The sequence below is a fragment of the Sesamum indicum genome, linkage group LG5 (genome assembly GCF_026168435.1).
Source record: "Sesamum indicum cultivar Baizhima isolate 11 linkage group LG5, ASM2616843v1, whole genome shotgun sequence".
In the NCBI taxonomy this organism is placed as follows: Eukaryota; Viridiplantae; Streptophyta; class Magnoliopsida; order Lamiales; family Pedaliaceae; genus Sesamum; species Sesamum indicum.
In genome coordinates this window covers 12,239,881-12,255,600 of record NC_142661.1, presented here as the reverse complement: position 1 = coordinate 12,255,600, position 15,720 = coordinate 12,239,881, and the positions used below count along the sequence as shown (strand labels likewise).

The window sequence follows — 15,720 nt, the reverse complement described above, 5'->3', positions numbered from 1 at the left end:
ATGTAGATGGTAAACGAAATGTGCAGCTTAGGACTAAGTAAACATGCTCCTTCTTATAGAAAAATAAAAATTAAAAAATAAAATAAAATCTGAAAAAGAACAACAAAATTAAACTGTAAATTAAAATTTTAAAATATGAAACTATAATATGTACTATAATGGTGTATAAAATAATTCAAAGGGATAAATATTTAAAATGAAATAATGACTTAGCATATTAAATAGAATCATACAAACAAATGTTAAATGGAATATGTACATATTAATATTAAATAAATATGTTCACAAAAAACTGAATAATTAATGAAAGATGAAAAAGACCAATAAATTGAACTATAAAAAAGTTGATCGATAGTACTCTAATATATAAAAAAGTAGTGTATAAAAGAATAAAGAGTCACAATAAAAATAAAAAAAAAAACAGTGCTATAGCAATGGATTTTTGCCATAAATTTTGCATAAAATATGTTGCAAAATAGTGTTACCACGAAAATTTGCAACGGAAAATTTTCGTTGCTAGAGGTACTAATGTTATAGTTTTCTCCATCCGTGGCAAATTTGGCCACGAATAATTTCCCGTTGCAAATTATTTTGCTAAAACTTTGACTTTCAACGAATCTTGCAATGGATTTTGCAACGACATTTGCAGCGGAATTTACTATATTTTTGCAATGATTTTGTGACAATATTTTTATTGCAAAATTTGTGGCAATTTTGTTGCAATATCTTATTTCATTGCAATGACACTCGTTGCAAATTTTGCAATGACACGTGCAATGAAAATTCTTGGCAAAATTGCAACACGTCTCTTTCGATTTCAATCCATTAAAAAATTGCGAAAGATTTTGCAACAAAATTTTTTGTTAAAATCCATTGCAAAATTTTATTACAAAATTTTGCAAAAAAATTTATAATCTTTGTTTCAGATTTTGATATATAATTTTTTAAATTAAAATTACATTTAAGTTACAACTAAAAATTTATAAAATTCAAACACAACAAAATTTAATCAAAAAATAAAATATAGAAAGATAATTCAATACATGTTTACTAAACAAAATTTTAAAATATTCAATATTTAATATGGGGGTAATCATCATTTTCACAATCATCTAAACATGCATAGTTAGCCCAATCGGGATGACAAATCATTGCCACTGAGTTATCTTCTAATTCACTCGCATCATCCAACATTGTAACAAATTTATCCACGAATTCCATCCTTAAAATTTGCATTTGATTCTTTGTGTGCTTGATTTCCTGACGTCGACCTCCCCTCGATCCTCTACATCCCATATCTACGTAAACATAGTAACATAGTTAAAATAGTTTAAAAGAACATTTTAAGTTGATAGTTAACTTAGTTAAATAGAAGTTTATAAGTTCATAGTTAACTTAGTTTAATAAAAGTTTCTAAGTTCATAATTAAATTAGTTTAATAGAAGTTTTTAAGTTCACAGTTAACTTAATTAAATTAATATAATAGAACTTTTTAAGTTTGAGTTAACTAAGTTGAAAATATTTAGTTCAGTTTTTAAGTTCATACATACAGTTAAATTAATTTAGTAGAAACTTTTAAGTTCATAATTAACTTAACTAAATTAATTTAATAGAACATTTTAAGTTCATAGTTAAATTAGTTTACTTGAAACTTTTAAGTTTGGGTTAACTAAATTGAAATAGTTTAGTTGAAATTTTTAAATTCATAGTTAACTTAATTAAATTAGTTTAGTTGAAACTAATAAATTTGAGTTAACTAAGTGTACGTTTGGTTGAAGTGAAGTGGGAGTATAAGAGAAGTGGAAGTAAAAATAAATGTATAACAGATAGATTGGTGTTCAGTTAGAAGGAAGAAATAGAGGTGAAGTAAAACTCGATGTATATGAAAGCCCTCCACAGTCCAATTTGGGTTCATCCGAAATTGGGCAGAAAAGTGGAAGTATAGTTTTTATTTTTATTTACTCTATATATCTATATATACAATTTCTTTTCAATTCTTTTCTTCTTTCTGCTCATGATACTGTACATAATTGGCCGAGCAAAGATAACAAAATCGCTGAAAATGCGTGCCTTCTTTGCATGCTTTCTTCAGTGCATCTGGAGATGACATACAAAATTGTTTCCGGTACCAACAGAAACGCATATGTTTGAATTTGAATTATTAGTAGAAAACATTGTTACTAATTTTTATTTTATTTAAATTAAACAATTCAGAATAGATGAACAATACTCATTTTGACAAATACTCTTATTAATAAAAAATATTCTCGTTCTTATTTGATAAGCATTTTCATTAATAAGGTTTTTAAAATTTTAATATACTAAAATTATATTAGTGTAATATTAATTCGTTTATTTTCTAATACAAAATGAAGAGAATGGTTTTTCAGTAAACTTACAAAAATTAATTTTTTCTTCCCAATCTATTTTTCTCCTACCAAACAAAGGGAAGTGTTTGAAATTTACTCCCCTTCCAATCATACCAAACAATGTGAATGAAAATTATTATTTTTTCCCTCCGCCCTTTCTTCCCTTTTCCTCTCATTAACATAATCATCTCATTCACCCATCAACATAATCATCTTATTATAGAAACTAAACAATATATAAGACAATATCTCATTTACCAGTACAATATAAATCTATTCCCTCTTGTATAAAAATAAAATAAAGCAATAATCATAGGAATATAAAAAAATAACATCATGAGAGAAATAAATATTAAAATTTAATAAAGAAAGGGCAGAGGCTATTACTTCAATAACTTTCAAGTATATAAAAAAAATAAAATGATATTGATGTGTGATTAATGAAGAACGCTAGGAAAATACCAAAAAAGTCCTTCATTAAGGGCATTTCTGTCATTTAAGCGGGGATCCGCCTTTTCCATCGGCCGGGTTGAATAAGACCCGACCCGGATCCATCCGTCTTTGAAGACCCGGACAATTGTAGCCGTCCGATCGTGGACGCTGGCCAGTAGGATGGGGCCACGTGGCTGGCCAAATCTGCCCTGCTGAGCCCTATATATAGACCCAAAACGCCGTAATTAAAGGTAACTGTTCTGCATTTATTGAGATCGAACCTTGAGATAGAATACTTTTCTCTCGATCAACCTAACTTGAGCGTCGGAGGGTCATTGTTGGGGACGTGCCCGACGAGCTTACAGTTCTTATTTTATTCTCAAGGAACCCTAAATCTGATCTTAGAGGAGTTAGCTGTCTGAGTTGAGATCACTTCACGAGAGCGCTAAAACTGACCCGGATCAGTTGGCGCCGTCTGTGGGAACATCTGAGAATTATTATCATGGAAGGTTCATCAAGGAGAAACGCCGGAGAGGAGGAGACACTGAGAAAAGGAGGAACGACCATTCAATTAACGAAAGAATAGCTACAAAGAATGATAGAAGAAGCTAGCCGAAATGTCATTGTGGAGTATGAGAGGACAACCACGACCCCGGTGGCCAAAGAAACCACAAGAAGGCAATTGTTCGAGAACACCGAACCCCAAAGAGAGTCGCGGGTGCATGGCGAGCCAGAGCGCAGAATTAAGAAACCGGTCTCAACAGACGCGGGATCCAGCAGTCATGCTCGGTCAAAGAGAAGAGAACCCATGATCTCGCGAGCAGAAGTGGAGAGCGTGGGGAAACAAATAGAAAGCCTGAACAAGCAAATCGACGAACTGAAGAAACGAGGAGAGATAGTTGCGCACAACATTCCCCTTTCAACAATGATATTCTGGTTCAAGTGGTGGAACCGGGGTTTAGAGTGCTAGATTTGCCAAGATACAATGGAACTAAAGATCCTTATGAACACGTGACAGCCTTTGATATGGTGATGAATCTGCACGGACAGCCATGTCCCATAATGGCCAAATTATTCGCTACTATGCTGACGGGGAAAGCGCAAGAGTGGTTCACTAACTTGCCCCGAGGAAGCATCGATTCGCATGAGCAGCTTGTTAAAAAATTCTCTTTCTATTTCGCGAGCTGGAGGAAGCAAAAGAGGTCGGCCACCCATCTCTTCACTATACGACAAAGGGAAGATGAGACATTGAAGAGTTTCGTGGGTAGATTCAACAACGAGATGATAGAAATCCAGGATTTGCGCATTGACATGATGGTTAGTATCCTGATCCATGAATTAAAAAAAGGCCCCTTCGCGTCCTCGCTTGCGCGCGACCCGCCAGGTGACGCTGAGCAGCTGATGGCCCTAGCTCAGAAGTACATAGACGAGGAAGAGATGAACGCGATGAAGGATTATGAGCGAAGGGAACGCGAGCAGATGTACAGGCGATCGAACGATACAAGAGAAGGTGGGGGGAGTAAGCCAAAGCAAGGCAAGCCCAAGGAACCAAAGTATCAGCCCAAATACCACAATTACACTCCGTTGCCGATGTCGCGGGAGAAGGCTTTAATGATGGTCGAGAATGCTGATGTTCTCAAATGGCAAGGCACACCAGGTATACCCTCTCCAAGAAATTTTCTAACAAATATTGCAGGTTCCACCGTGAAAGGGGACAAATACGGAGGAGTGTTTCCAGCTCAAGGATGAAATCGAGAGGCTGGTGAGACAGGGTTACTTCCGGGATCGAGTTCCCCCGACTTACAAGATTAGTAAGGACGAGACAAGGAGAAGCAGGTCGAGGAGCCGAGATCGAAATCCCGGCCCCGTGAGGGCGAACAATACCCAAGTCGCCGGGAATAATGCACCAACGAAAGGGGTGATCTACACTATAGCGGGGGGTTCTAGCTCGGGAAACTCGAACAAGGACAGAAAAAGATGTGCTAGAACTCTGAGCTCGAGCAGAGGAAGGGAGTTCGTGCTGAAGGTCGAAGAGGAGGAGGCAATTTCTTTCAACAGCACGGATAAACCCGGAGAAAGTGGGGAGATGAATGATCCGATGGTTATCAAATTGGATATTGCAAATTTCACGGTTCACAAAGTCCTGGTGGACAGTGAAAGTTCTGCGGATATCATTTTCGAAAGTGTGATCGATAAGATGGGCTTGGAGAACATTCGGTTGGAGCCAGTGAAAGCCCCACTAGTCGGTTTCGGGGGAAGTGAAGTGGCGTCCTTAGGGATGGTCGAATTTCCAATGTCCATGGGTGACAAACCTAAACGGAAAACCACGATGATGAAATTTTTAGTAGTAGACACCCCATTCGCGTACAATGTGATTTTAGGTAGACCAGGCTTGAATTTATTTAGGCATGGAGTCCGTCTGACTTCACAGGCATCAACCCTGAGGTGATCGTGCATAGGTTGAATGTAGACCCGGCTGCGCGACCGGTGCAACAGAAAAAGAGGTCGTTCGGGAGTGACAAGAATGAGATCATACGGAAGGAGGTGGACAAACTGCTTAAAGCCGGCTATGTATCAGAAATCCAATACACTGATTAGCTTTCTAACGTGGTGCTTGTTCTCAAATCCTCCGGGAAGTGGCGGATGTGTGTAGATTTTACAGATTTATACAAGGCCTGCCCAAAGGATCCATACCCATTGCCCAGAATTGACGTCATGGTGGATTCCACAGCCGGGTTCGAGATGTTCTCAATGATGGACGCCTACCAAGGGGATCACCAGATCTATATGGTGGAAGAAGACAGAGATAAGACCTCTTTCATTACTGAGAAGGGAATTTATTGTCATAACATGATGCCTCTCGGTTTGAAGAATGCAGGAGCAACATACCAACGATTAGTGAACAAGATGTTCGGCGACCTGCTCGGAAAGACAATGGAGGTTTATGTCGATGACATGCTCGTCAAAAGCAAGAGGTCGCAGGATCACCTCGCAGATCTCGCACAGGCGTTCAGCATCATGAGAACATACGGAATGAAACTGAACCCGGACAAATGCACATTCGGAGTAGGAGGAGGAAAATTTTTGGGGTATATGGTCAGCGAGCGGGGGATCCAAGCTAATCCAGAGAAGATACAAGCTATCATAAACTTGCGATCACCGACCACGATCAAGGAGGTGTAGAAGCTGACAGGAAAGATCGCCTCGCTGAGTAGATTCATCTCGTGGTCGGCAGACAGGAGCCTTCCTTTCTTCAAGGTCCTATGAAAACCCAGGAACTTTGAGTGGAGCGAAGAATGTGAGAAGGCATTGCATGAACTGAGAGAGTACTTGACAACACCCCCTTTGCTCGCGAATCCGAAAGACGGGGAGACGCTGTTCCTATACCTAAGCGTATCTGAAAACGCTGTCAGCTCAGTGCTAGTGAGAGAAGAAGGAGGCCAGCAGAATCCAATTTACTACGTGAGTAAGATGCTCCAAGGAGCGGAATTAAGATACACGGAAATGGAAAAACTTGCGCTTGCATTGGTTATCACCGCTCGAAAGCTGTGACCGTACTTTCAATCGCACAGGGTGGTAGTGTTAACAAACCATCCTCTTAAACATGTGATGTCGCGACCTGAGACCTCAAGAAGGTGGATTAAGTGGGCAGTAGAACTGGGGCAGTACGACGTGGATTATCAGCCCAGGACCGCGCAGAAAGCACAAGTATTGGCTGACTTTGTGATGGAACTCTCGAGCGATCCCAAATCACCTCCGGTCGATGAAGAGCAGACCTCGAAATGGATGCTGCACGTGGATGGTGCTTCGAACGCTAACAACGGAGGGGCAGGCATACTGATTCAAGGGCCCAAGGGAGTCGAGATCGAAGTAGCAGCTCGCCTGTCCTTTCCTGTGACCAATAACGAGGCAGAGTACGAGGCACTCATACTCGGACTAGAGCTCGCATACGAGGCTGGAGCAAGAGATTTAGAGGTTTTCACAGATTCCCAACTGATCGCTTTACAAATCGAAGGGACCTATGAGACAAGGGAAAAAACGATGACATCTTACAAGGAAATTGTAAAACAGTTGATGAATAAATTTGACAAATGCTCAATTTTGTAGGTTCCTAGAACAAAAAATGATAAGGCGGACGCCCTATCGAAATTCGGAGCTGCGATGGATGGAATCAGAGGTCGCAAGATCACAGCCTTGGTCCGTGAGCGATCAAGTCTAGCGAACAAAGCAGAGGTACAGATGGTCGCGGAAGCCGAGTCATGGAAAGACGAAATTGTCAAGTATCTCGAGGACGGCACCCTACCTGCCGATCCCATTGCTGCAAAAAGAGTCAAATTCCGAGCCACCCGATTCACCATGCTATCAGGTCAGCTTTACAAACGAACGGTGGATGGGCCCTCTTGAAGTGCTTAGACGAGGAGAGAGCCTTATACGTGATGCGCGGAATCTATGAAGGGAGCTGTGGTAATCACTCAGGCGCGAGGTCGCTGGCTCAAAAGATAGTACGACAGGGATTCTACTGGCCCACGTTGGCAAAGGATTTCAAAGAGCTGGTAAAGAAGTGTGAAAGTTGCCAGAGATATGCGTCCCTGATACACTAACCTGCGACCTCAATGGAGCCGATCAAAATAGCCTGCCCGTTCGACCAGTGGGGGATCGACATCGTCGGACCTTTTTCCCCAGCACAAGCCCATAAGAAATTCATCATTGAGGCAGTGGAGTATTTCACCAAGTGGGTCGAAGCAGAGGCTGTCGCCAAAATATCTGAAAAAGAAGTTATTAACTTCATCTGGAAAAACATCATCTGCAGGTTTGGCTTACCAAGAATTCTAATCTCTGACAATGGTACTCAATTTCACGGAAGGAAAATCACAGAATGGTGCAAGGAGCTCAAGATCGCGCAACATTTAACAGTAGTCGCAAACCCACAAGCCAATGGACAAACGAAGGTGACTAACCGAACGATCCTGCAGCACTTGAAAACACGACTGGAAAATAAAGGATCGTGGGTTGATGAGCTACCTGGAGTACTATGGGCTTATCGGACGACACCGCGAACTGCTACGGGGGAGACCCTATTCTGTTTGGTGTATGGGACGAAAGCTATAATTCCGGCAAAGATCGGTGAGGAGTCTCAAAGGGTCGCAATGTATGACCCTGAAACTAATCAAGATGAGCGACGCTTCGACCTCACAGTGATCGAGGAGAAAAGGGATGCTTCATATGCTAGAATCCTGCACCACAAGGGGTTGATGATGAAAAGCCATGATCGCAGAATTCGACCACGGCAACTCCAGGTGGGAGATCTCGTGCTAAAAAAGGTCGAGGCCTCCAAACATGTGGGCAAGCTGGAACCTCCATGGGAGGGGCCATACAAGGTAATCGAGATTAAGAAGAAGGGGACGTATAGGCTACAAGATATGCATGGATGAAATCTGCCGCGTCCATGGAACATACAAAGCTTGAAGAGGTTTTACGCGTGAGCTCGTGAGGTCAAAATCATAGAGCCTGTGAAAGACCGTCAACTGCGACGAGATCGCATTTCAAGAGCTTGTGAAAGGCCAATCAAGCATCCGAAGACAAAGGAGCCTGCGAAAGGCCATCAACTACGATGAGATCGCATTTCAGGAGCCTGTGAAAGGCCAATCAAGCGTTCGAAGACAGAGGAGCCTGTGAAAAGCCATCAACTGTGACGAGGTCACATTAAAGGAGTCTGCGAAAGACCACCAACCATGGATATCGCATTGAAGGAATTGCTTGTGAGTTTGAAATTCGAATATTTTGTATTAGAAAACTGTCATTAAAACTTGTTCAGACTGTAACTTCTCCGGAGCAATTTTAAGACATCGATTTGTCTTTTCGTATTACGTTGATTCAAAAATTAGGTGCATTTTATGCTTTTGTCTTTATCTGCTGTTAAATTCTTCGAAGAAACACACGCCGACTGGAAAAGAGGCGTTCAACAAAAATGCGATCTGGGAAAGACGCAGCCTAAAGTGCAATTTGAAAAAGATGCACTCCACACGCCAACTGAAACGTTCAACAAAACTGCGATCTGAGAAATTCGAAGCCTAAAGTGCGATCTGAAGAAGATGCACTTCACACGCCAACTGAAAAAGAGGCGTTCAACAAAACTGCGATCTGAGAAAGACGCAGCCTAAAGTGCGATCTGAAAAAGATGCACTTCACACGCCAACTGAAAAAGAGGCGTTCAACAAAACTGCGATCTGAGAAAGACGCAACCTAAAGTGCGATCTGAAAAACACGCACTCCACACGCCAACTAAAAAAGAGGCGTTTAACAAAACTGCGATATGAGAAAGACGCAGCCTAAAGTGCGATCTGAAAAAGATGCACTTCACACGCCAACTGAAAAAGTGGCGCTCAACAAAATTGTCAACTGAAAAAGACGCAACTCAAACTGCAATCTGAGAAAGACGCAGCCTAAAGGGCGGTCAGAAGAAGACCAATATCATATGATCTAAAAAGACATGCAATCTTTGGATAAAAGGGAAGCATTCAATAAATTGAGAAAGAAAAAATATGCGAGCTGCCAAAAAATGTCCTTCCATTGATGAAGTATCATTTACAGGGGCAATCAAAAATCCATACCCCAATGTTCAGTTCCCAAAAACTTACAGGTCAAAAATTGATCCCCAGGATTTAGAATTCAGAAGTATTGTTCGAACAAAATAAAAATCCTATTGCAAAAAACTAGAGGACCGGGATTCCTCAAGCGTCAGCCTCAGCTTCCAGTTCTTCCCTCAGAGCCGCGAACTCGTCATCCTTAAGGTCAGGCTCAGCAGGATACGGTTGGAGGTTGCCGTCGAGCGTGATGTCCAATTGACCGCGATCAAAGGACTCTTGAAATCCGCCAAACTTTTTAATCTGGGCCTCACAGGTCTTGTAGCCCTTAGCGAAGGAATCAACAGATTTGATTTCAAGAGCGGTCGTGAAAGTGTCGGTCTTCAGAAAATCATGAACAGTGGACATCCTAGAGTTGGCCAAGATTTGATAATGTTCCTCGGTAGTGATGTGACCAACTTGGCCTTCCTCTAATCCCTGCTTATGGCCTTCAACGAGGCCGACCTCCCTCCCAGCGTCAAACCCTTCTTCCCCTTGCCGAGAGCGACCTCATTCGCCTTCTCAGCTTCTGCAAGTTGGCCCTCCAAGCTTTTGATTTTCTCGCCCAAAATCAGCATCTCGTCCGCGTGCTTAAGATCTAGTCTATCTCGTTCAGCCTGGTTGGTCTTCTCCTCGGCTTCCTTAGCCATCCTGCTCAGTAGTTTCGAACGATGCGACTTGGACTTTGAGGGGCCGGAGGGTTCCGCTGGCTCCTTCTCTCGGGCCTCGTACCCTTGCCCGTGCTTCTGCGAAGCTCGCTTCCTCTTTCTAGAGTGGTCCCTGCTGTCGGGGTCGCGTCTTTCTTGTTCGGCCCCCTGATCGCCGCTTACTTTGTCTAAATTCAGCTCTAACTCCAAGGAGTTGTAGCCATGATGATCTGCAGGGGCGGAAGGAGTCTCTTCACTGTCGACCAGGATGGGTCGCTGGTCAGCAGGACTCGCAGGCACAGGAGCCCACGAAGGAGCAGGGACAGCCGAGCTCGAAGGGAGATCTGCAGGATCCACAACCTGCTTCCCCTTCTTCAATTTATTTTGGGCCGCCTTCAGCCGCATAGCATTACGGGAGCTCATTATTAAACTACCTGCAAGATCGAAGGAAGTTAGGATGTGCGAACAGAGTTGCAAGAAAAATATGGGGCAAGAAAGGGAGAATCACCTAAGGACTCTTCAATGTGGAGGGACGCTGGAGAGAGCCCAGACAGTTGTAAAACCTTCTCAGTGAGAAGCTTCTTGGGGTCGTATTTAAAAGCCATTAGGCTATTTATCTAATCGCCCTCCAGCCCCCCTCCACTTGTCTTGGGAACGGGTTTATGCTTACTCCATTCCGTGTTAAAGGTCCAAGCCCTAGGAGGTCGAATAAAAATGTAACGATCTAACCAGGCCCCTACGTTCGATTTTAAAGTATCTAAATATCTACAGTGAGGCTTGGCAGAGAGATAGAAGAAACCTCTTTCACCGGATCGCTTGGAAGTGGTGAAAGAGTACAAACTCCAAAAGTTATCAAAACTGGTATCTATGTCTAAGTATTGCATTATTATGATGAAGAGAACAATATGAGAAATGGAATTAGGAGAGAGTTGCATAGGACACAACTCCAATTTATTCAAAATTCTGGCCAGAGGAGGAGCTAAGGGAAATCTCAACCCGGCATCAAAGTGCTTAATAGAAAAGGCACAAAAACCAGAGGGAGGACAATGCATATGATCGAAAGCCCTAGGAATAATGATCTCGTACTAAGGGGGGATGAAATATTTTTCCCTAATCTTTTGGATGGGTGTCCTAACGCTGCTAACTACCCCCTCCCATGGATTCCTAGCGAGCCTATCTTGGAATTTCTCTAAGGTAGAAGGCCCAGCCTGTTTATCGGAAGGGTTTTGGGAGGTTTTGAATTTTTTGTCCCTCTTAGGGGAAGTGGAGAAAGAACCATGTGCAGACCCAGAGCCAGTGCTCGAACCCGAATTCAAAGAGTAGCTAGAAGACATCGTATCTTAGAACAGGATGGCTCTGGAAGCAGCAGGTCGAATGCGAACTCAAGAGTAGCCACGCTGGTCGCTAGAAGCTTGTATGTGGGGTAGAAAAGAACGTTTGAATGAGGGGGCTATATATAGGCCCAACCCTCTAGGAAAGCGCACTGCAGATGGACCCATGAGATGGCGACACGTGTGCACGCAGTTGGCGGATCAACAGACGCGACCGATAAACTTCTCCAAAAGTGATACCCTCACTTTTTGATAAGTGCTGGAGTAATGATGTGTGATTAATGAAGAACGCTAGGGAAATACCAAAAAAGCCCTTCATCAAGGGCATTTTTGTCATTTAAGCGGGGATCCGCCTTTTCCATCGGTCGGGTCGAATAAGACCCGACCCGGATCCATCCGCCTTTGAAGACCCGGACAATTGTAGTCGTCCGATCGTGGACGCTGGCCAGTAGGATGGGGCCGCGTGGCTGGCCAAATCTGCCCTGCTGAGCCCTATATATAGACCCGAAACGCCGTAATTAAAGGTAACTGTTCTGCATTTATTGAGATCGAACCTTGAAATAGCATACTTTTCTCTCGATCAACCTAACTTGAGCGTCGTAGGGTCATTGTCGGGGACGTGCCCGACGAGCTTACAGTTCTTGTTTTATTCTCAGGGAACCCAAAATCTGATATTGGAGGAGTTAGCTGTCTGAGTTGAGATCGCTTCACGAGATCGCTAAAACTAACCCGGATCATATATCATGATAAATAGAAAAATAGTAGTCCAACCACACAACAAATGATTGTAAAACATAAATAAATATAAAAATTTAATATACACGAATCTATAAGTAAGGGATAGAGTTATTACATTATTAATTTCAAAGATCATGGAATAAATATGTATCATGAAAAAGTATATGATGCCCAGTGTATCTATAGAAGAGCAATGAAAATAACCATAAAGTGTTAAGTTTTGAAATCGTTTATTTAGGAATAGAAATTGATAGAATTGAGTGTACCTAATATACGAAGAGATGCATAATAAATTTAATTTTATTTAAATATAAATATGATGGAAACTATGATCATTAGGTAATTATTTAAGATAAATTCAAATTAAATTAGTGTCATAATCTTGAGGATAAGATTTCGATTAAATAAAAAATATTTAATTTACTTAAAATTAGGGGTAACAAATGGGCGCATTGGGTCGGGTCCAAACGGGTTGGGTTTAATATGGGTTGGGTTGGATCGATGATACCCATTTTTTTATATTTAATATTTATAAAATTTAAAATTTCAGAAAATAATAATAAAATGATAATATTTTTAATACCACTTGTAATATAATATAATACGATTAAAATTGTATTATTTATTATTTATGAAAAGTAATCAGGTTACATTAAAGATTCATTTGTTAACTATAAGATGAAAAGCTTGTAAAGTATTAAAAAATACCTTATTTTTCAAAACAAACCATGAGATGAATAGTTGTGCAATCAATTTTTCTATCTTTTTTTTTAAAAAAAAAAATTGAATTGTGAATTTTCAATCGCAATATAAATTATTATTAGATATTTATATTTGATATGTTCATTGAAATTTATAATACAATGTATACTGTCAGTTTACTAAAACCAAAAATAGAATTTTAAATGGTCACATATGAATTGCAAGTTTTGACTATTTTATAAAATTCTTCATTTTTCTTTAATTTGTTTCTCATTAATTTAAAAAATAATAATTTACTAAATAATGTATGAAAATTTTGTTTCTCATAAAAATGTGAAAAGTTAGAAATATAAAAGTAGTTAGTAATATATAGTATAATTAAATCAATTCTAATTAACTTAAAATCCATCACCAATCTACTTAAAATCCATCAACAACCCATATAGAACGCATTTTATCGACCCACTTAAAAATTTATCACCAACCCATATAGGACTCATAATGAATTCATGATTATAATTTATACTAATATCTTTTCATCAATTCTGTTATAATACTAAAATTATATTTGGTAAACTAATAGAAAATTAAACATGAAGAACCCATTTAAGACCCATTAGAACCCATATAGGACCCATAATCTATTTAAATTTATTTTAAAAAAATATATTAAAAAATTTTAAATCCAACCCAATCCAAAATTAGGTGGGTTGGGTTGGAACCATGGGTTTCCACACATATTGCCACCTCTGCTTAAAATAGATTGTTATTATTGACATCAAAATATTTGAAAATAAATTATCTATTAAAGCCCAAATAAATTGGTAAACATTGGGTTCCAAAATAAAAGTCCCTAATAAATTTGGGTTCTTCATATTTTTAAGACTATAAATCCACAATAAAGCACATGGAAAATTTGGGTCTTATGATGGATCGATCCAAGATAAATACCAAATTTTATTTTATTTTGAATTGGCTAAATTGAGCAAAAATATATTCAAGAATGGCTTGTCAGGAAATTAATCCAAGCCCAAGTATATGGTGTTAAAGCCCATCAAATGTAAGCCCAAGCTACTGTAAACCTACTCATGCCCATAAATAAGGGCATCCACCACACAACAACGAGGACATACAACATTTAAGTCCCTACATATAACACACAAAGCACAACAAATCAAAAGACCAAAACCCAACTCTTTGCCACAAAGAAGCTCTGTAACTGCAAAGGTTCTACGTCTTTCTCAACATCAAATCTTCAGAACTTGATATCAAATTTTAAGGTGACATGTAGTTTGCTCCATAAGTCCAGAGGAGATTACACATCCACATCGAAGAACAAGTTTTAAGCCCTTGTGTCCACATTCGAAGTGAAAAATTAGGGGATTATCATATAATTAGAGATTGTATTTACTTTTCTTTTAAAACAATAAAATTCATTTGTTCGTATATTTCTGTCTTGTAATTATATTTAAAGACACGAAATTTTGTGTGAAATTTTTTTTGGCACGTCTAGTAGGATAATCTCTACCCTTCATCCGTTTCTCTTATGTCAAAGTTCAATTCATTACTTCCAATCTCTCAATGGCACCTAAGAAGGATCAAGTTGTCAAGAACGAAAAGAACGATGTCAACATCAGGATCAATCCTCCACAAGGAGCAAGACTGTTGACACAACCCCTGCACACAGTTTGAACTCAGAAATCCTACTGAGGTCAACTCAAAATCCACTCCTCTCTCGCTATCCTCCCAGCCATGATGATCGACGCGGTCAGAATGGAAGAACAACTTGCACTAATGGCCCAATCCATCGCCAATCTCCAAAAGATCGTCAAGGACAAAGATATTCAAAACTCCATATTGATGAGCAAACAAGAGCTTATGAATGTTGAAGAATCCAATGACAGATATAAGAATGCTTCCTTCTCAAACCAAGTTGAAAACGAGAAAAAATGGATAAAACATCTAGAAGCATGACTCTGTACAAAAGTCTACATATCCTGAAATATCCATTAGTATACTGTCTGCTCAATAGTTGCAAGAGATGATCACCAATGCCATTAAAGCCCAATTAGTGGAACAACCCAAAGCTCGCCCGTGTATTCAAAATCATATACTAAGTGCGTCGACGCCTTGAGGATGCCGATGGGATATCAACCACCAAAATTGCAACATTTCGATGGATAAGGCAACTCAAGACAACACATCATCCACTTTATCGAGACATGCAATGATCCTGGCACTAGTGTTGACCTCTTAGTGAAACAGTTTGTCTGATTACTTAGAGGAAATACTTTCAATTGGTATGCCGATCTAGAGCTCGAGCCGATAGATGGTCGTGATAAAATAGAAATGGAGTTTCTAAGTCACTTCTATAGCAGCCGAACAATGAGCATGGTCGAACTCACCAACGTACGACAGCGAAAAGATGAACCAACCATCGACTACATCAACTGTTGGCGCACTGTAAGCTCGAACACATAGACAAACTTTCGAAGGCCTCGGTGATAAAAATGTACATCCAAGGTATGTATTGGGATCTTGTTTATATCTTTTAGGGTATTAACCAAGAAACTTTAAGGAGTTAGTTGCTTGTTCTCATGACATGGAGATAAGCACTAACAACAAAAAGAGCCAAAGATGGATGGAAATTTAGACAAACCTGATGTTAAGGAGTTAGTAGCCGTCAAAGCAACTCTTGTTTCCTCTAACAGAGAGATGGAGTGAAAGGCCTCAAACCAACATACACCAAATGACATGCGTCGACCAATGCTGAAAAAACTACAAGAGAAAGATTACTCATTTCTTAACTCCGAGATACCTCACATCTAAGGTGAGCTATTGGCGAGAAAGTTGATTGAATTTCCTAATCAAAATGCCT

The 15,720-nt window shown here is 39.9% G+C and overlaps 1 protein-coding gene across 1 annotated transcript; it reads left to right on the top strand.

Annotated features, from left to right (window-relative positions):
- The first annotated feature begins 3,863 nt into the window (after positions 1-3,863).
- Positions 3,864-5,250, top strand: LOC105162334 (uncharacterized). Its single transcript, XM_011080341.2, has 2 exons — positions 3,864-4,433; positions 4,513-5,250. Exons 1-2 carry the CDS (start codon positions 3,864-3,866, stop codon positions 5,248-5,250), a joined length of 1,308 nt encoding a protein of 435 aa, XP_011078643.1.
- Positions 5,251-15,720: the final 10,470 nt, after the last annotated feature.

Bases quoted from the DNA above. Each gene is read 5' to 3' on its own strand.
- LOC105162334 (XM_011080341.2), top strand. From the start codon at position 3,864: ATGGCCAAATTATTCGCTACTATGCTGACGGGGAAAGCGCAAGAGTGG. The intron at 4,434-4,512 runs GTTCTCAAATGG...CCACCGTGAAAG, and splicing joins TGATGGTCGAGAATGCTGAT to GGGACAAATACGGAGGAGTG.